At 45.6% G+C, this 22,306-nt stretch overlaps 1 protein-coding gene across 2 annotated transcripts in view; it reads left to right on the top strand.

Annotated features, from left to right (window-relative positions):
• Positions 1-22,306, top strand: part of LOC146816450 (ATP-binding cassette sub-family C member 10-like) — a 351,699-nt gene that overhangs the window by 197,946 nt on the left and 131,447 nt on the right. For both annotated transcript variants that reach the window (XM_085610292.1, XM_085610293.1), the window contains exons 13-14: positions 1,215-1,341; positions 4,352-4,541. In XM_085610292.1, coding sequence (XP_085466418.1) covers positions 1,215-1,341; positions 4,352-4,541 — 317 coding nt within the window. The remainder of the gene's footprint in view (positions 1-1,214; positions 1,342-4,351; positions 4,542-22,306) is intronic.

Below are 22,306 nucleotides of genomic sequence, written 5' to 3'. Positions count from 1 at the left end.
CCCATGGACTCTCAATGCTAACCGGAGTACACAGCCACACTGTGTCAATGCTAGAAAGAAACTAGGGTTATATTGTCACTCGCATGGGTGTTAGGACCTTGAGATTTTTTCTAACTGCCCTGCATTTTCAATATGAAAACAAAACGTAATAGTTTTTTATAAAGATATACTTCAGAGGGGACATTGATGTTATTGTGTGTGTGACTACTGTGCTATAACTTCTTTTCAAATGTACTAATACCTCCTTGCCTGCTGGGCCCAGCTACTGCTGGAGAGTCAAGTATAAAAAAGGAATTTAGCAGACCAGTGGTAAACAATAGTACACACCACAAATACTACTGGTAACCCTTAAATGTCCCAGGGACCAGAGAAAAGGTCTCTGAGAAACCCTGCCCCAGTGTGATTTCTGCTGCAGAAGAGATGCAGGGTAATTAGGGACAGGAGCTTTCCTTAATGATGTTGTAGACAGAGTCATCGGCCTGACTGGTGGGATTTGCACACCTGTTTCTAGTGCCAGGTAGAATGCATATTAGATGGCAACCTAGCCTATGATGATAGCACGCACGTCCCCGAGAGAGCAGTACAACGCTACTATGTGATGGTAGTACTATGCTGGTATTCCCAATGGGTATTATGGTATATAAATGCAGTACATTTGGCAAGGTGTTCCTTGTTTTGCAGAAAAGAAACTTTTGGTGCGATTTATTAGGCTTACCTAAATGATACAAAAGCTTTCAAATATAGATAAGCAGTGCTAAATCTTCCCATCAAAGATGATCGAATAGTCATTTTATACACGTGCTGACTACTCTATAGAAATTAAGGGGAAGAGGCTCTATCGTTCTCCTGAAAGTGCTGATAACTGTTTCCAACACAAGATGTTATTTCTCTCTGGCATGGGTGAATCCCAGTAGCTCCCTTAATAAATATTCAGTGATAACTCTTCTTAGCCAATTTTTAATTAGCCCTATCTATCTAGTCTAAGCACTATGACATCCAAGGCATGTGACCTACCTCAATCGAGGCCATCTATGTGACCTCCTTCCATCCTTAGTGAACTTGGTGGCCTCACAGAAAATAGGTTAGAGCATCTCACCATCATGACAAATCACGCTACCTTTTATTCCTGTTGGGACATCTGCCCACTGCCTATCACAGCTTTCAACAAGTGCATTACTTTATTCATTTGAACAGCCTGCTTCTTGTCTTCACAGCGTCACGTGACCTCTCTGCTTGGTGGCTGGCCCACTGGGTATCTACTTTGAGGAATCAGACCGGAGGAAACATTTCCATAGGTGACCTGGCAGCTCCGTCACATATTCTTTCAATGGCAGATCCAAAGTAAGCAATTTATATTATTTGCTTTCAATACACACTTGTTTCCACAATTAGATGAGGGTGCTGTTAATAGTTAAAAAAAAAGAAAGTAAAATGAAAAATTCTGAAAGTGAAATACAAAAGTATAAATAATTAAATCTGTTTAGATGCACCACACTATACTAGATGCCCGCAACCCACTTTTGCTTGTGATAAAATGAGATCTACCAGTGAAATGCCAGTGTCCAAAGCATTGTATTTTAAAGCTCACTTTTCTTGTTTCTGTGCTGTTTCACAAATGTCCGACAAGGCTGGAGAAAGATCAGACATCCCCCTTTAATAAAGTGCAGGGATTGATGATGATCTTAGAAATGGGGAAATACTGTGGAACTTCTTAGTATTTACCATCTAGGACATTTCACCAGCCAAATCTAGGTACATTTCTGGGGTGGTAAATATGCCAAAATGTTACATTACACCAGGAAACGGGCGCAGTACCTCGATTTCTGTGCTAGATTTAGATTTCTATCCTTACGGTCCAGGTTGAAATACCATGACATTCCAACATCCCAAACTTACTGATATCCAGAGTATTGATAATCGTAGGTGTCTGAATATCGATAAGGCATTCCCAGCCACCTCGCAAATGGGGGCACATTGTCATACCCTGAAAGTAACATGGAGATTAAGACAAACAACCATGTTTATTGAGCTAGGATGTGGAGATATTAGGATTGTATGTTCCTGTCCATATCTTTTTATGACAAAATAAGGACCTCCTTAAGAAATGGTTGGTAATGAGGCTTCTGCAAGAGATCAGGAGATGCATGGTCAGCCAACGTTTCGCATTACCTGCCACATTTGGAGTGCAAGAGGTGCCAGTATTCCTGACTGCGGAGCCAGGAGAACTCTGGCAACAGGGTAACTACTGACAGAAAGGGCACAGGATGCCCCATTTTATCTAGGTTGATCTCTTAATCCAGACTTTTTTTTCCTGCCTGGGACTCTCAAGTACATGGAGAAGAAAAATGTTAGAATATCCTCTAAGTTTTTGGGAAACAATTCTCAATTTATCTGGGTGTATTAGTTATAACTTTCTAGAGGACTTTCCCTGTTTTGGTGGGGTCTTTCTTTGGATAGTGTAAACATTGTTGATTGGTCCGCCAAAGAATGGCAGATAGTATATTACTGTTTCTTTCTAATCACTGAAGCAACTGCCGTCATTGAGACAGGAAGTCACTTAGCTGAAAAATGCAGTTGACTTGGCTGTAAACTTAAAATTTGGTAGTTAGCCCACCATAGTCATCATGAGGTTATAAGTGCCTGAGCAGCCCTTGCAGAAGTTTCCACATATCGTGTTACTGATTAGATGGTGAGTGCTGTCACTCTGCTAGAAGGAGTGACGATCCCCAAGATGGACCTATTCTAGGGGAAGTTGAAGATGCCTGCAGGCATATATATGATCAGAGACCAGTGAGACATAGGAGGGAGTGAACTGCAGATAGCTGGACAAAGCGGTAACCTCCAGTCTTTCTCTTGCTTGGCCATGGCTTTGTCCTTGGACGATTATGTGGCTCAATGGTTAGCGCGGCAGACCTCGATGCAGAGCACTGGTCCGGGACCAGGGTTCAATTCCCGTCGCAGCAGGGTCTCGGGCTATAAATTCCGCGGACCGGATATTCTCGCCTCAGTGCCTATTCTAATCATGGGTCCCACTCTGCAACTCTGGGTAATAGCTTGCTTAATCTCCACAACGGCCCCAACAGCGCTGGGATGCCTGGCCTCACCATGGGGGTGCCCAGGAGTGGACACCTCACATGGAAAGCCAGGAAGGGTTCCTTCAGCGGTATGAGTACAGCGCTGAGATACCCGTAGTGGTGATCGGCGCTATATAAATACATTTACATTTACATTACATTTACATTATCACAAACCTGGTAAGGACAGGTGTCTGCAGCAAAGGGTCACAGAATCCAGATGAAAAAACACAATGGCTGAGGAAAAACCCAGGTGAAGGTCTTGATATACAGGAATCCAAGGAAGGATTAAGGGAACCAAAACTAGTGAAGGAATTCAGAGGAAGTTGTCTGGAGAAAGGCAGATGAAGATGTAGCAAGGACTGGTAAGTAAAGAAGAGCTGGAGAGTACCCACTTGACTAAATCAGAGATCTCAAAATTTAGAACAAGGGGGTGAAGGACACACCACAACTTTCTAAGACTGCTTTGCGACTTAGCTAAATGATGATGTGGACACCTTTTAAAGAGAGGAACAGGAAGCTGCAAGAACGGTTGAGGTATGTGGGAAGTATAGGCATCTTAGAAACTTCTATTCTTTAAACAATAGTGGCTAGATAGCTGTCTTGGAATGGTTTCAGGCACAGGGAAGAATACCTGGGATGAACTCCAGATTGTTGGTGCAGCATGAGATAGTTTCATCCAAAGCATGTCTGTACATGCTTACTGCCTGCACCCTCTGACTTTCAGCAAGTTGTCAGTGCTCCAGCAGGGAAGTTCTGTGCCCTCAGTGCATTCCCAGTATGGGCGGCACCAAAGACACAGAATACCATGGCGCTTATTTAGATGACCTTTGATGGTCTTAATGCATATTTCAATACCAAGACCCTCAAAACCAACAACTCCTCTTACCCAGATAGGCTTGTTCAGTTGTATACAATCTTCAAAAATATGCTGGCAAAATGTAAGACTACAGTATTTCATAATTGTTTCTGGTAGAAGGTGTTTGTTGTACTGGTACTTTTGACATGTGTGGTATATTTTATGTTTAAGTTACCCATAAAGTTATATTTGTTTAACACAACACTATTACCTACTGCCTCCTAAACCATGTGGTCATCCATTATAAATCATTGTGTTTTCTAGTCGCTCCAGTGCATGAAAGAGAGACCAATATTAGTATCGCCATTTGTCAGTTCACAAAGATGGACCACAGATAAGGAGTGGCATCTGCCTTCTGCAGCCACCTATGATGAATGAATCAAGAGTGTGATATTTTTTACTGTTTCTGATCCACCAGACATCCCATCGCCATCATCGCCCCTGCACAGTCGAGCATCTCTGATGATCTCAAGTTCTACCTCACAGTTTTCGGATGCATTGCGGCAGCCAACTCCATTCTAACACTTATCCGTGCCTTCATGTATGCTTATGGCACAATCCGTGCTTCGTTAATCATCCATGACAGGCTGCTTCAAAGGGTTCTGAAAGTAAGTGGCTGCAGTGCCTGTATCACTTCATGCTGTTTACCATAATCTTATTGTAATGCTGGCAGTTCGTAGACTATAATTGATTGACCTTCACTTTGTGTATCACTGCACAGAATAATTTGTAAACAAATGCCATTTTGTCTATTGGTGTCCCTGAATATCCTCATGCAACATTGTAGAAATCACTAATCCAAGGTAATGATAATACAGGTTCCTCCCCACTCCCTCCCATGCCAGGGGAACAAGTTACTTACCACCTTATCTGGTAGAGACTCTATCTAGTCATAGATTCTTTACCTTAAAATATCCCCAGGAATCAGACTGGATCCGGAAGAGTTTTGAGCAATACCCTTGTGCACCTGTAGGTGTCATCGTTCTGCTCTACGTCTGTAGCATCATCCACACCGGAAGTGACATGCACAGTACCTGTATAAGCAGAACCCTGGTGCATTGACATCAGTTACTTTGGTGACTTTCCACGCCAGGAGCACGGAGCCTCAATGAGAACTGACCACCTGTGTGGAAAACTAAGGCCCTGATATAGCTGCCAATGTTTCAGATTGTTTATGAGTGACATTTTCATAATTTCAGTGTAATTATGATTGACATTCAACGACTATTAGTGACGGGCAATTTTACTATGCACAGTAGCCCTTGTGCAGGGCTTGGACCAGGTTTCGAGTAGGACATCAGTAAGGGCTTCGATAAATTGGAGTAGGGGTTAGGAGGGGGTAAATCCCAGCTGAAGCACCTCTGGCAGGACGTGTGACTGCCAGTGAGGGCAACTGGGGTCCAAGACCTCAGCCACCATAGGGAAAGAGGCTCCCTCCTCCGTAGTCACAATAGGAGGAGAGACCAAGCCAGTGTCACACAAAGTGTCTAGCCCACTGACCTCCACCAGCTCCTCATACAAGTTGTCCTCCTCATCTAAGGGATGCTGGTAACCATAAGGGTCCTTAGACCCCTCCCATTCCTCTCCCTCTCCAGACCTGTTAAGAGAAAACAGCACTGGCTGTGTTCCGGCAAGCATGGTCCGGGTCCGCGTTAGAGTCAGTAATGAGAATGGGTATGGTGCCACAATGGTGTGTCGGCACTGGAGCGGGGCGCCAATGAAGGTCTCAGTCTCTCCGGTGGCTCCACTCTGTATCCAGCAATGGATCCATGGGACCCAGCTTTGCGCCAAGGCAAATCCACTGAAGAGGATCCAGTAGGGGTCCAGAGGGGCTGGGCCACCCAAATATGAGGTACATGTCCTCCTAAAATTATTTTAGTTGGGCTGGGGTCGATCCCCCTCCCATAAAATCAGGGAAGTGCCGAATGGGCCCTGACTCAGGCTTCACCAATGTGGGAGGCCTGGAGTGCTGACACTCACGTTAGTCGTTGGGCCACTTCGTCAGGCACGGTAAAGTCAAAGACCCCTTTGATGTCTTGGATTTTTTAAGTTTGTGAGACTTTCCCAACAACTTTGAGTGTGATGACGATTGCCACATGCGGCTCCGGGAACGATCCCAAGGCCTTCCGCTTGACTGAGATCTTGAGCGTCACGGAGTCGTCGGATGTCAGGCAGTGAGGAGATCGAGAGATCACTCCCTCAGCGGGTGCACGATGCACCAATCCTCACAGGTCTTGGAGTTGTGGTCACGCTGCAAGCACCACAAACTCACCAAGTGGGGGTCTGTTACAGATATCTGTCTGTGACAGGCTCCACATGGCTTGAAACTAGACGGTTTCTTGGGTGACATACCCACACCAGGAGAGAAAACTCAAAAAGAATTAAGAAAAAGTCAAAAGATGACTGAGGGTAGCTCAAACCGGATCAGCATTATTTGGCGCAGAATGGAAAGAACTAATACCAGCGCACTGGGGTGGCGCCTATATAAGTAACGCGCACGTCCCTTCCAATATGAACAATGCCGACATGGAGCCGAAGGGCGCCACCTTCTGGTGCATTAGAGTAGTGCTCAAAAAGTCTTCCGGAACCAGTCTGATGCCTGGGATTCTGCAGCTAAAAGTGTATATCAGATACAATTTTACTTTCTTTTTTTTTTTATCGGCACAGCTGTGGATCCGTGGTATCGATTTAAAAAAAGAAAAGGATCTCCCCTCATGAGCTTCAATTAAGACAATTAGGGCCTCATCCTCTTGGTCTGATTGATTAATTGTGGGAAAGGGGCATTTTGCCCCCCTCCAAGCCATTTCGAAAGCACCGGGGAAAACATCTTCCAGGAACGATTGAATAAATATGTAGTGGGGGAATGCAGCCCCCCTCTCCAAACCTTTTAAGGCCCTGAGGAATCCATTCCCTGGGGCTGATGTGTTTTTTACAATGGGGAGATGGACATGCAGCCTCCTACCTTGTAGTTGTGCACCCCAAAACTTTTTATGAAGGATCTGAGGTAGATGAGACCTTTGTTTGGAAAGTTTCGTGAAGATGCATCAAATTGCTCCAGAGTTATAAGCAAACCAAAAAAGGCTTCTCCTATGGAAACGTGGCCCTAACTTTAACTACTAAGTGGCGACCGCCACTTGGTTATATATATACATTACCTATTGCTGTTTGCCAGTGGGTAGTTATAGTTAGGACCTAGTTCAAGCCATTTTTTGACTTGCCTATAACTTTGGCACCGTTTGACGAATCTTCACAAACCTTTCCCAAAAAAAGTGTTTTGCTGTTTCTTGTTTATTTTATTTATTTATAAAGTTTTATATAGCGCAAACAAGATCCTGAAGGATATCAGAGCGCTTTACAGAGGATGGAGGCAGGTAATAAGAGTAACATCAGCTGTAGATAAGAATAACAACAAAAAAAAATTACATGACAGAGGGGTCAGAGGAGAGAAATACCAAAACTGTTACATAGCATGCACAGTGGGGAGCACACGGTAGGGTCAAGAAAGTAGCCTCCAAAGAAGGTCTCATGGTTGTAAAGTTAATGACTTAGAGCAGAATATCCTATCCAATTTAAGGTAGGAACTTTTTCATCAGGAATCTTTTAGCTTCCAATTTGAAAGCAACCGTGGAGGAGATTCTGCGTATTTCCGGTGGAAGAGTTTTCCAGATCTTGGGGGCAGCGCCGGAGAAGGCTCGGTGGCAAGTTCTCTTTTTGCTAAAAATCTGTGGTTTCAGGAGAAAAGAGTTAGCACTTCTTAAGGGTCTACCACCTCCGGATAGTTTGAGCTTTTGTGCTAGGTAACGGGGGGTTTTGAAATGCGACAGACAAGCAATCTTTAGTGGAATTCATGCTTTGTAGGGCAACCACTTAAGGGATTTTAGGACTGGGGATATGTGCGCATTTCTCTTGGTATCCGTCACCAATCTTGCACCAGCGTTCAGTGATGCCCTTAATGGAGCTAAGGTGTATTTGGGGAGGCCACAGAGCATAGCACTGCCATAGTCTAGCCTCGGCAACACAAGCGCTTGGACCACCTTCTTGAAGTCAGGTTGTGGAAGGAATGGTTTGATATTTCTGAGTATCCTCATCAAGTGATTAGTTCCCTTACAGACGTTGCTGAAATGATTCTGCATGTTCAGGTGCTTGTCCAGGGTGATTCCGAGAGATTTGGCTGAGTCTATAATGAGGGGGGAGCAGTTGAAGGCAGTAGGGTGATTCAACCACCGGTCTAGCTTGGGGATGTGATTCGGAGGGGAGATGAGAAGGAATTCAGTTTTGGAGGTGTTGAGCAGGAGGTGGTTCTCGGTGAACCAATTTTGAGTAGACGTTAGGGTAGTGTTGAGTGAGATGATGTTATCCGGGGAGGAGATTTTCAGATAAAGTTGCGTATCATCCGCATACATATAGAAGAGAATGTTTGTGGAATTTAGTGCATTAGCTGATGGTTCCAAGAACAGGTTGAAGAGTATAGGAGATAGGGCGTACACTTGGGGGACCTCCATGGATACTGGGGAGGGCTGAGAGAGAGAGAGGTTTGTCTTGACTCTTTGTGTTCTGTGGTGGAGGAAGGACGAGAACCATTGTAGCACCTTACCCCCATCCTGATCTTCAAAATGGATAGGAGGTTGTCGTGATTGACCGTGTCGAAAGCAGAGGGAAGGTCAAGGAGGATTAGGAGGCAAGATTCATTTTGGTCAAGCATTTTTAAAATGTCATCCATAACGTGAGTAGGAGTGGTTTCAGTGCTGTGCCCACTACGAATGCCAGATTGATGCTGGTCCAGGAATTGGAAATTCTTTATGTGAGCACAGAGTTGGGATTGGACGCATTTTTCCAGGAGTTTTGCTAGTGTGGGGATGTTAGAAATAGAGCTGAAGTTGTTAAGGCCGGTACTATCTGCATTCGTTTTTTTGTAGTATAGGTGAAACCTGAGCTGCTTTTAGGCAATCTGGGATCATGCCTTGTGACAGTGAAGTGTTTACACTCTTTGTCCAGATTGGGACGACGACATTCTTGATTTCTTTGAAGGTGGAAGGAGGCAAAGGGTCGCTAAAGTGATTAGATGGGTTGATACTCTGAAAAATCTTGTTGATGTCTCTTTCACTGAGGGGAGTAACGGTGTCCCATGTTGCGCAAGAAAAGTTTCGGGGTGATGCGTCAAGCAGGGGCCAAGAAAAAGGGGAGGTCAAATAAAATGTGTTTCCCATGTTAATTCCCATAGCGATTTTAAACACAACTACAGCCCGTACTGCTGAATGGAATTACACCAAATTTGGCAGAAAGCTAGCTCTTGGTCCAGAAAGAGCCCTTTTTGTTATTTGGTGTAAATCCATTTAGTAGTTAAGAGATATTACAGAAAAAACAAATCTAGAGGCGTGAATCTTCCTGATCTCATGCAGAAATCTGATTGGCTACCAACAGTTCAACCAGGAAGTGTTGGCAGCCATCTTGGGATGCAGACTCAGCTCAGTCCCCCAAATAACGTATAAAAAAAGGGAAGGGGGCAAGGTAGGAATATCCTGACACCATAGGTTTGGTGCTGGGTTCCCCTCGGGGATCTTGCCTGGCCCAAAATGCAATTTCTTTAAAACAATTTGCTGCACAAATCTCGACAGAGTCACAGATTTGCTGCAAATTTTTTTTTTTCAAAACAAGCGCAGTCTTCCAAGCTTGTTTAAACATGGGCCCCTGGATGGGCTATGTCCCGGGGGATTATTTATATTTTAAATAAGAGGGAGGGGATGCACAAGGCCCACCTCCGCTTGGCCAATCTTGGCCCCAGGGACCACCACCTCCCCAGGCTAGGCAGACTCATAAAAAAAACGGAGGAGTGCTGCGCGCCCCTCCTCCTGACACTCTCACAAGCCCCAGGGACTCCCACCTCACCGGGGCTCTATTAAAAAATTGGAGCCGAGCCACGCTGTCCCTCTCCTTTGCCCTCTAAAAGCCCAAGGATCCACCACCTCCAACGGGCCACTGATAAAATTAACAGAGGGAGGGGGATCAAGTGGACCCTCCCCCAGGCCATTTACAGCTGCGGGGACCACCAGCTCCCTGCGGCTTCGTTACTTTGTTAGATGGCGGGGGCAGCGCGGCCCCCCTCCCGGTCTGTTCTCGGTGCTGGTGCCTCCCCAGGGCAGGCCCCTCAAAATCAAAGGAGGTGGTCAGCACGCCCCCCTCCTGGGGCTATTAATAGCCCTGGTGACCGCCACCCCAGGGCTGGCTCCCTATCTCCCAAGATGCCCACCCTCGGGAGATAGCAGTTTGCTTTAGCTTGGGGGGAGCTTTGAAAGCTCCCGTCAAGCGAGAGCAAACTGTAGCTCTGCTCCCAGCGGGCAAGAGTAGGAAAACTGCTCCTGCGTCCTGGGTGCTAACTTTTCATTTGTTTTCCTGCCTGCTTTCAAGCGGGCAGGAAAACAGATGAAAGAATTGCTCCCACATCTAGGAAGCAGCATTTTTGGCTGCTCCCTGCATGTGGGAGCAATGCCAGCTCTGGCTGGAGGCAGGGAGTCGGCGGGGACTCTGGGGGAATGGAAGTTCCCCCTCGATCCCCAACGTTGGACACTGGATGCCCTGGATGGGCTCCACTCCACCTAGGAAGGGGTCCCCGGGCCAAAATTACCCTGGGGAGGGGCTGATTAAAAAAAAAGAGAGAGGTGGGCCCAGGAAGGGGCTGGACATGCGCCCCATCTCTCCTTGTATAATTTTGAAAAGAGAGAGCATGGTTCACCTTTTTAATTACCCTAAGTAATCAAATGCCCAAATTCATCTGCAAGCTCCAGTCATTTCGCCCTGCCCCATTTGCCTTAGTAGGATGCAAAGGTCTTCCCGCCTAAGTTGATGGGTAGTTTACCAAAAGGCCCGAGGGCGTTTCCCACTGATTTTGTTGATGCGTTCTTGATGGAATACTAGGACATCTCCACCAAATAAACACGCTCTTACTTCATATAGTTAAGAGGCAGTACCTCCATTTTGTGGAGATTCATCTCTTTGTAGTCTCGTCGTGTTCTCTTGAAGAGGATTCTTGTTAGCACAGATTTGTGTTTAAAGACGCTGTAGGAAAAATCCCATTGCCAAAATTACATGCACACAAGGTCCCTGGAGACATTACCTTGTGTTCCTTTGCACAGCTGTAATGAAGAATATATACTAGATATTTACCCAATGAGGTAGCACTTACTAAGTAACCTGGAGAAAGTAATCCGGTTGGGTAGAAACTTTTGGTAAAATTATGGAAAAAATAAGGTTCCATTATGACCCTGATGCTCATTTCATATAAATTGAACCTCAACAGGAAGCACTTACAAATATAAACACAGCAGATGCCCCAGTTGAAGATACGCTTCTGTAAAACACAAATAGTCATAACTTCTTGGGCTTGGCAAAGGCCAAGCAAGTGTGTTTCTTCTTGTATTACACTTTGAAAAACAATCTGAAATCCTTAATGGAGGTGAATGCATCGTTGATCTATTGGTGCACAATCTGATCTGTAGTGACGGTGACTCTTTCTTGTCTTGAGAGCAGAGTCCAAGGGTCTCCCTTTTAATTACCCTGAGTATGCAAATGCCCCAAATCATCTGCAAGGTCCACTCATGTGGCCTGCCCTGTTTCCTTAATAATATGCAAATGTCTTCCCGCCTTTTCCCTCGTTGATGCACAACTTACCAAAAGGCCTCTGAGTGCTTTTCCCACTGATTATGGTGACGAGTTCTTGATGCAGAGGAATTTTGAGGACATCTCCACCCAACAAACAAGCACTTTATTCATACAGTTTGGAGGAAGTACCCTTGTTTCATGGAGATTCCCCTGTTTGTAGTCTTGTCGTGTTCTCTAGACGAGGATTATTATAGATTTGTGGACAAAGACGCTCGAGGAACAATCATAATGCTGAAATTGCATGCACATAAGGCAGTGGAGACTTTTCCTTGTGGTTCATTATGCAGTGTAGAATAAGTACTAGCTTTTACCCAACAAGGTAGCACTTACTAATTAACTAGTAGAAAGTACTCCAGTTGGGTAGACATTTTGCGCAAAACTGTGGACTCATGTTGGATAAAGGGGCAAGTGAGGTTCCGTTAAAGCCCATTCCCTCACACAGCTATTGACACACCCACAGAGACACTCAGACACCCACTCACACATCTATGCAACCACTCTCACATACACTCACAGACCCACACCACCATTCACACATCCACTCACACACCCACAAAACAACTAACACAGCCACTGAGAAACCCATACAGCCTCCCACACACCCACATAACAACTCACACACTCACTCACAAACCTACTCACAAACCTAGAAAACTACTCACACCCACTTACAGATCTATACAGCCAGGCATACACTGACTTACAGATTCATACAGCCACTCAGGAACCCACTCACATCACAGACCCATACAGCCACTCACCAAACCAGTCACAAACCTACAAAGCTACTCATGCACCCACTCAAGGACCCACACGGTCACTCACACACCCACAAAACGACCAACACAGCCGCTCAAAAACCCATACAGCCACCCACACCCACATAACCACCCACACACCCACTCACAGACCCACACAGCCCCTCACACATGATGATGAAGAATTTATAAAGTGTGACAAATACCCTGGGGTGTCCACTCAAACACCTACAAAACCAGTCACACACCCACTCACCGAGCTAAACAGCCATTCTCAAAAGTTACAATTAGGAATTAAAATTTAAAAAAACCTTAGAAAATCACTAAAAGAACTAAGGTTACAGGTAAATTATAGTTAGGGAATAAGATTTTAAAAAACTGCAGAAATTCACTGAAAAAACCAAAGGTTACAGGGATGTTAGAGTTAAGATTTAGAATTTTAAAAAACTTTAGAAATTCATGAAAAAAATGAAGGTTATAGGAACGTTATAGTTAGGCTCAGATTTTACTCATACAAAACCGATGATATTCAGCAGTTATGTTTACTTTTGCTACCTATAACTTACGCCCCTGCAATGCACTGCATATGACCTCACATATTACATCACTTTTGACATGGTCAGTGACATCACTGATGATATCTCAAATGCCAGCAATGAGGACATCATCCGCAGAACCATTCACACATCTACTCACACACCCACACAACCATTCATACACCCATACAACTGCTCACAAACCCACTCCCTCATCCATAGAACCACTCATTCACCCATTGACTGGCCCATACAGCATCTCACACAGCCACTCACTCACTCATACACCTATTCGCACACCCACTCATTCACCCATATAGCTGTTATGTGCCTGGGTTAGGCCCATGTAGCGAAGTGGCACTTTTCTTACTTTGTACTATTTTCACAACAACATTTCTGCTGTGACCGTTTCCACATATTTGCGTGCACGACAATGTTGGATTTGTTTCTCTGAAACTACTTTGTTTACATATCTAGCTTTGCACAACATTATCATGATGACTTGGACATCATGTACATGGCCCTTCTACGCAATATGTACAAATGTTGTTTTATCTTCATCCACTGGGCGACAGGGCTGTCTACATATTCATAACATCGCTAATATGTATACACATCGCAAGGCTGCTTTCTATTATAAATAAAGATCATCCCAAAGGAATAGCAGAGGAGGCACTTCAGCTGACACCGAAGGTCCCTGCATGCTGAGACTTTATCTTGCAGTGGTCTGACATCTTTGTGACAGGGTGTCCAGTTTGTGACCAAGTCAGGATCCTACTTTCTCTCCCGCCAGGTAATGGGGTTGGATAGTCCCTTCTGGATATTTTTGGCTTCACACCTACACGCTCTAGGTACACTCAGAGTGGGGTTTGCATAGTAAGAGTATGCTTGATTACTGCCTTGTATCATATGCCTGCATATACACACAGTTCTAGCACCATGGTAGAACGATATCTACTATTTATTCTTTTGGTGCTTTGTTATCACTGTCATCTGCTTCTGTCTACTGATTATCACAGCACATGTATTCTATAGAAGAATAACGTTGGTTCAATAAATCTATTGAAAACGTCCCACTGTGTACTCTTTGTATATTTCTCTGAGCGCTAGTAAGCATGAGTGACTGAGCGAAAGATTCTGATCTGTTTCTGCGATCACTGGGGTTGTCATGTTCAGTGATTGCCAGAAACCATTCTTTCCCTGGTAAGGTAAGGGGGGCTTATGGTGGCACTGTGAAAAATAAATTCAAATGAACAAAAGGATGTTCTTCTAATAAATACTATTGATTAGTGTTGGCGTGGCTTGATTTAGTGTTCTCGTGCCGTTTCTTGATTACGAGGTGAAATTGTTTATATCAGTATTGGCAGGCAGTTTGTTCTTTTTGCAGAACCAGTCTAGGCACCTCACCGACAGTGTATGTTGTCCAACAAACACGCAGGTCCTAAGGATTAGTGGGAACCACATGACACGACGTTGGTTGAGTTCTTATTTAACGGTCTACCTGAGTAGTACAGTTGTGCTTTTCTCAGAGACCCCCTACTCACCGCCAAACCGTAGAGGGCAGTGGTGGGATGGGAAATCCGCCTCAGCTGAGGAGGTATACCCTATGTATTGGCTGTAGGTTATTTATGATCGTAGGTAAACTTTTCCAATATTTGTGCTAACCGTATCCCACAAATTCATCTACTAAACTCCTACTATCTTCACACAATGTCCGAACAAGGGGATAACGGTGGAGAACAAGTAGGTACAAAAACAAATTACAGAAAATTGCAGACATGCAGTTATTATGAAACTACTACAGGACAGCCTCCTGGCAATGGGTGGTGACATTATCTTTGTGGTTGAGGCACACGAAGCCTTCAGAACAGAGGTATTCTACTCTTTGGTTACATCCCCAGCTGCGGATGCTTGCACAAAATTGTTTCAAACTTACATTGAAGATAAAACACCAGAGGAATACTTTCCATATGTGGCTATAGAAATTCCGTTAACTTACCATGAACACATAAATTGGTTCAAAGGCCTAAACAGTAGAAAATGTGAGACTCGTCTGCTCAGTAAAGAACTAGCGACTTGGCCAGTTATAGCTGCTTATACACCACATCCTAATCTTGATGATTTAGAATCAGCCGAAATAACAACACTATACAAAGTTCTAGTAAAGCTGACAGTGAACCCTGCATGGACGGCTCAGGCTGCACAACCACAACTGTCTGCTATGGGTATCAGCTCTCAAACGCTGAATGCCGTTATGGGAAAGGTTCCCACCAGTGGGGAGCAAATTCTGTTCTGGATTGCACAGAAAACAAGCCAGCTTGAATCGGTTTTTCCCCATACGGGACTCCAGGACAAACACAGAATATTAACAATTTGCTTGCCAATGGTGATGGCTCCGCCGGTGGAAGATTGTGCCACTTGGGGTTCAGTCTTCGCTGCAGTTTACACCATAACTCATGCTACCCCCTCAATAGCAGTTTTACCTGAGGTACTGAAACAAGTACAGAATGAGTACGGGGCAGGATGAAACTGATGGGCAATTTTGCAGCGGTATCACCATTATGTTAAGTAACATAAAGGTGGAAGCAGCAGCATTGGCTATACATCAACGCCTGAGGGAGTTAACTCCTGCACAGCAGTAGCGGGAATTGCCTAAAATTATCGAAGAAACTTATGCTACGCTAGATAGAGATAATTTGGGAGCCAGACCTGGGAAAACACAGGTTAAGAGTAATTCTGAAAAGGATAACTAAGCAAGCACCCTATTCTTCTAAGAAGAAATGGGACAATAAACAAAAAAATAAACAAAACAACACAATCACGGGGTGGGACTCCTCAGCAGTAAACCACTAACAACAAATACAATTTGAGAAATTGTGATAATATTAGAAATCCTTACAGGTTTCAGGGTACTGATACACGTTCCTCTCGTTCCTTTCAGGATTCATCCGATACACGTTCGGAAAGAGGTGGACGGTCAGAGCAAAGATCAGAAGAGTGCGTGAAGCCAAAAAGGGAAACACATCGCACTTCAGACTACATCCTTAAAGAGGACAAACAAAAAATTAATTAACCTAAATTCAAAAAGAAGTAGGGAGCTGGGATTAAAATAAGACATTGCCAGGCTACTGAGGACTCTGGTTCTGAACGGGGAGTGGGTAGTAACGATGCTGGACAACGCGGCAGCAGAATTCATGATACTTTGCCGGAACCTGATGGAATATCTGGTGATTGTAGGGCTGAATGAGCAAATCACAATGGAAATCTAACAGAAGAAGGTCATATTTAAACATTTACGAATGTAATTCATTCCCATAGTAATTATGGGGAAATTTTAAATGCCATGTCTATCAGAGGTAGAAAGTCCACATATCTGTTTCGCTGGAAGAGGACACGTCTACTTATTAAAATCACCTGCCCGTATAAGGTTAATGTTTGAATTTGTGGAGTGCAAAAGGCATCCAATCCCACCTCAAGGCCATAAACCACCTGGCTACGAAAGGATTCAAATACATTATTATGAAAATTGACTACCACTAAATCAGGGCCGCCCTTAGTTGACAGCCACAGAAACTGGAAATGGGGTGCAACAACAGAATACTTTTTAACAATAACATGTAACTTGTTAGATATTAAAATCTGTAACACCCCTTTGGCGCGTCCTGCTAGAGATGGTACAGCCCCCAAAAAGTGGGAAGAAAAGCCTCAACATGAATTGGGGTCACACACCAGGTTACCTGAATACAAATGATAGTGGAGGCAGAGGTATCACCTAACCAATCTTGGGAGAATAACTTGTTCTGCAGGCTGCACACATTCCAGGTGACAAATTTCTAAACCCTATTATCATGGCCTTGTCGAATGATACCTGAAAAGGGTTAAGCAAGGGATGACTCACAAGGGCCACAAGTATCTGCATTAGCATTTACAGTTGGCTGATAAATATTGTTTGTGGCACAGCACTCAGAGTCAGGTGTACATTAGAATTAGACAATTCCACTGTTAAGACCTGTGAAATAACTTCACATTTGTCCCTGGAACAAAGAGTAGAATCCCCAGTATGACTGAGTTAGTCATTATCTTGTAACAAACTCAGAACCTGAAATCTGTTCGTTAAATTTATAGGTGAAGAATACGGGGGTTTACCCCCAGACGACGGTTGGTTAATCAAATGGCCATTACCCAATGATACAGTACTTCTGAGATGCTGATGGAAAAAACACAGTGGTAATAAAGCAATGTTCTTAGCAAATGGTGCAATTGGCGTTGACCTTGATAGAGCCTCTCCTGCAAATCTGGAATGCTTAAAATTAATAATAATACATTCCCCCCTTGAAGACTTTCCTTCGTGGGCTGATCCATCCTACATGTCTCGTCAACAACATTTGTTCAGCCTTACTTAGCGGAAAAATATATTTAGAATGCAACCAGCGAATGACTTTATTCTTCAACAATTCCAGTGGTTTATTTGTACCAGAAATCAAAGGAAAGACTTTGACCAGATCTGCCACATAGGGACAACATGCTGATGGTAGATGAATGGTTACTGGGTTGCATAAGTCCTCACAACTACTTCTCATAGAACAGTTGGGTGGCAATAACAACATCTGGATTGAAGGAGGTGACTCCTGAGGCTGATGACCATTAGCCATAATCAATTTCTTAACTGGTAGTTGTGTGCCATTCGCAATGTTTTGCTTAAAAGCACCGTTGTGGCTATTAGCACTGATGACTTCGCTTGTGCAAGGGCCTAAACCGTATTATTAATATTTTTCCTTTTGATTTGGATTAATATGCTGATTCCAGTCCTGCTATTGATGAATGGAAACTACATTCCTGATACAACTGTGTGTTTCCTGTAGTCCAGGAGCTGCAACTGCATTCTTCACACAGAAAACGTCAGAATCATCAGGCTGTGAACTTCACTGCGTCTTCTATGTTGGGTGGTGTCATTTGGCAAAAGGTCTCCTGTCACGTTATGGGGCTGATAGATTTAATACATATACCCCATGTTTTAAAAGTGTCTTTGGATGATATTACATGGCCCGATTCACAGAACTAACTTAAGACAAAATCCTAAACTTACTACCATTTTGGTATTCACAGAAGGCACTTACTCATTTCGGTATTCACAGAAGTTAGGAGTCCTAACTTTAGGACTCCTAAATGCCTTCTGTGAATACCGAAAGTCTTAAAGTTAGGATTTTTCTCAGTTTAGGAGTCCTAAAGTTAGGAGTCCTAACTTTACTACTCCTAAACTGAGAAAAATCCTAACTTTAAGACTTTAAGCATTCACAGAAGGCATTTAGGAGTCCTAAAGTTAGGACTTCTAAGTTCTGTGAATACCGAAATGAGTAAGTGCCTTCTGTGAATACCAAAATGAGTAAGTGCCTTCTGTGAATACCAAAATGGTAGTAAGTTTAGGATTTTGTCTTAAGTTAATTCTGTGAATCGGGCCCACAGTTCCTGGTGCTATTTCAGATTCATGGGATGTAGATGCAGTTAAACAGAGAGTTGCTGATTTGTCATCCTACACTACATTACAAAGTGAGGACCCTTATTTAAACGTGTTTTGTTTCCACCCTTATGGTCATCATTACCTACATTCCCTGAGGAATATATAATTATACAAAGTGAGATCATTGTCGGGCTCCACCCATAAATAGCCCCAAGAATTCCCAGGAGAATTTTTTCTATTTCACCAGTGTTGTCAGGTTAGACCCCTCTGCTTTCTATTATTCCCAGAAACCGGAGAAAGTCCAGAAAAAAATAATTTCTATATTCAGCACAATTGAGTGAAACACTTGCTGTCCAAGGTTTTCAATATTGGAAGGGAAATATAAATGAGAAAAGTGTTTGGGCACCAGATTGTGGCAAATGTAATGGTAAAGAAGCTTTATTTAGAGCATGTTTGACACCCAGAGAAATTATATTTTTGTAGAAAACCATACAGCAGACCACCTGCCTATTAGCTTACGTTAGACCATCTGTTCCAAAATCTAATTCAACACAATTTCCAGGTTGGCATTGGAAAGATAACATTACTGATATTTAGCTAAATGAAATAATTTAGAATGGTACCTACAATTTTACTGCATTTCATTCCAGTGGAATATAGATGCTGATATGTGTATGAACAGGTTTCTTTCCAAACTCCTGATCTTTCAGCCAATCGACTGGATCCCAGGTATAATGTACTCCCTCCCATAACAATAGCCACACATAGTTTAGGCAAGCTTTGCCAGTGATGGTAAGTACATTCCAGCTTAACTTCTGTGAAGGAGTACCTTTCCAAAATTAATGAAAACATGGAGTTTATTTTTAGCCCACATCCAGTAAAAACAAAACGCTATATATCCAGGTCAATATATGCCGTTAATAAAGAAGAACAAGCAGGGGGGCTTTGCCTGCTGAGCAGCGGGATGGCCGCTCTCTGAGTGAGCTCTGCCGGCCGGAACGAAATCCTGAAGTAATCCTTCACACCGGGGTGAGACAGAGCTGCCCAAACCGGCAGAAAACGTTCAGGTGGCTGTGAGGCATCGGCGGAGGTACGCTATTCCCGCTTTCCATCTGCCTGCAAGGGGCCATGACCCGCGGAACCTGTGGGCGGCCCTGGCGGAGGCGCCTGCTGGAGCTCGATTGGGGAGAGCCGCGACTCGAGCCCGAGGAGGGTGCTGGCGGTGAGGCCTGTGCTGGAGAGATGACGTGCTGCTGAGGGGTCCCTGTCTGGTCGGCGCCTGCTGACGGATCCCGGGTGTGCTGGAGTGCGGTGGCGGACCTTGGACTGGCGACGCGATGTGCTGAGGAGTGCTCGGTGGACGGATGGCGGATCAGAGCTCGGAGCGCTGATCACCGTCGCTGACGGCGTCAGATAAGTGGGTGACCCTGGTGGAAGCTGACTGTGGGGCATATGCGCTGCGCTCCTGTCGGCTAGGGAGCCCGCAGGTTGTTGGAGCTGGCCCCGCGGCGCGTATGAGGCTGGCAGACTCTGGAAGTGGTGGCCGCCATTTTGTGGACGATAACTGCAGCCGGCATGTGGTGGTGAGGAGACCGATGAGCGGCGGGGTGCTGGCACGCGATTTCACAGTTGCCGTAGGCGCTCTGTGGGAGACGACTGGAGCCCTTGAGGCGGTGGCGCATGAGATCCGGAGGCTGTGAGTCCTACTTGCTGGGTCGTTACCCGCTTTGCCTGAGCGCCGCGGGTGGTATGCCCGGATGGGGCGCTGGCGGAGTGATTGAGGGCCGGGGCGAGGACACCGCTGTGCCAGTGGAGGAATGTGGACTGCAGAGTTGGAGGGGGCAAGCAGGTGCCTAGGTGCTGCTGCAGTCCGGCCAGCTGGTTGGTGGATGCGGGTGGGCTCTGGGGAGTTGCCCCCCCCCCCCCCCTGCGCTTCAGGAAGTTTGGCGGACATCTGCTTGGGTCACGGCTGCGGGCTGTGTCCACCGTGTGGAGCTGTTCTTAGGTAGCCTGGAGGAGACACTGGTGCCGGGTGTGGGGGCTCACGAGTGTAAACCTGCTGCCAGGAGTACTGCGGGGTGGTCGCTGCCTGTGCCTCCGGCCTCCATATTTGGAGTCAATCAGTGAGAGCGCGAGAGGCGGTGTGTGGGTAACCTGCTGTGGCGCTTCGGACGAGTAGGCGGTTGGGGGCTTTTGCTGCTGGTTCACGGCAGGAGCCGGTGGAGCTCTCTTCAAAATGGGTAAACAAGACTCTAAGCAGCCGAAGCTGACCTTTGACCATAAGCGCTCCACACATCAGGTGGAGTCGGAGCCGGAGTCCCAGGCGGCGGAAAGGCGTGACCTGGCCGCTGACGATCATGGTGAAGATCTACGCACACTGATGCTTGAGATGCATTCTAGCCTACGAAATATTGACACCAAACTAGACGATCTCACCAGTCAATTAGACTCTGTGAAAACGCAAGTGGCGACGCATGAGACGCGGTTGGACACGCTTGAGGCTCGCCACTCGGAGTTTCATGAGTTCCAAGTGGAAACGAAGGACCAGCTCCTGCATATGGACAAATTGTTGGGCATAATTCGTGCTAAGAATGAGGACTTAGAAGCGCGGTCCCGGCGCAATAATCTACGCGTCACTGGTGTTCCGGAGACCACTGCCATATCTAAGATGGAAACCTATGTAACTGAACTCCTACACGAATTGTTTGACCCTAGCCTATCAGCGGTTTTTGTGGTGGAGAGGGCACACAGGTCGCTGGGTCAGAGGCCCCCTGTTGGAGCGCCGCCCCGGCCCATCATTGCGAGGCTCTTGAACTACCAAGATCGTGATTTAATCCTTAAACTGGCAAGGGAAAAAGGAACTATCACGCACAAGGGCAATAATATCTCCTTCTACCCTGACTTCACCCCGGCTGTTCAGGCTGCCCGCCGGGAGTTTCTGCCGGCGAAGCGGATTCTTCTGCAGGCGCAGGTTCCGTACTCGCTCCTCTACCCGGCGAAGTTAAAGGTGACCTTTGAGGGGTCTGCCCACATATTCACTGACGCCAAGGAGGCAATGAAGTTCGCCAAACATGTGGGACGCAAATCCACAAAACGACCCAGCGGTGCGGCGGAGGAGGTGGATGGCAGGCTCAGTGACAATGAGTAAACGTGGGTCCCAACTATTGTGTCTTGAGGGAAACGACTCCTGATTATCTCTGGACTCCTCTCCGTTTTAGAGGGTTGTGCACTTGTATAGCCCAGTAATTCCATCGTTGCCATCTGCTATCATGTGTAGTTCCCACTTATTAGGTCTTGGGCGGCTCGTATCCCCTGCAGATCTTCTGGCCACCCTGTTCCACACAGGGTAGTAGCCGGCATAGCTACACCCCCTCGGGAATGTTCCCTTGTTTACTTAATGTCTCGTTGGGGAGAGTATGGGGATGGCTATTCTACGACCCGGTTGGGGGGTTGGAGTGGGTGGGGGTTGGATGGTTGGGGTTATTGTTTTGTTGTTCACTGCCAGATTTTATTGTATGCTATCTGTGTTGTGTCTTCCGCGTACGGAATGGTCACTGTCAACATGTCTTACTGCACTTTACATAATATGTGTGGGGAATGCCCAGGGCAGATAAAACGTTGAACTGTCTTACCTGGAATGTTTGGGGGCTAAATGATCATAGGAAGGCAATGTTGGTACATGCATATTTGGTGCGGCATTGTGTGGATGTCTGTCTATTGCAGGAAACCCATTTGAACACCGCCCCTGCCCAAAGACTGCGACACACTAGATGGGGGCACGTGTATTCAGCTATCTATTCCAACTATGCCCGGGGGGTTGCGATACTGATCCGTCGGGGGTTGGACTGGCGGGAGGGCTCTGTTCAATGTGACCCGGAGGGCAGATATGTTTTGGTTCAGGGCATTGTGTGTGGCGTTTCGGTGGTATTTGTGGCTGTGTATGGTCCCAATGCTGACTCCCCCGC

The sequence above is a fragment of the Triturus cristatus genome, chromosome 6, assembly GCF_964204655.1.
Source record: "Triturus cristatus chromosome 6, aTriCri1.1, whole genome shotgun sequence".
Taxonomy (NCBI): domain Eukaryota; kingdom Metazoa; phylum Chordata; class Amphibia; order Caudata; family Salamandridae; genus Triturus; species Triturus cristatus.
Note: the sequence above shows the minus strand (reverse complement) of the source record. Positions and strands in the feature narration are given on the sequence as shown.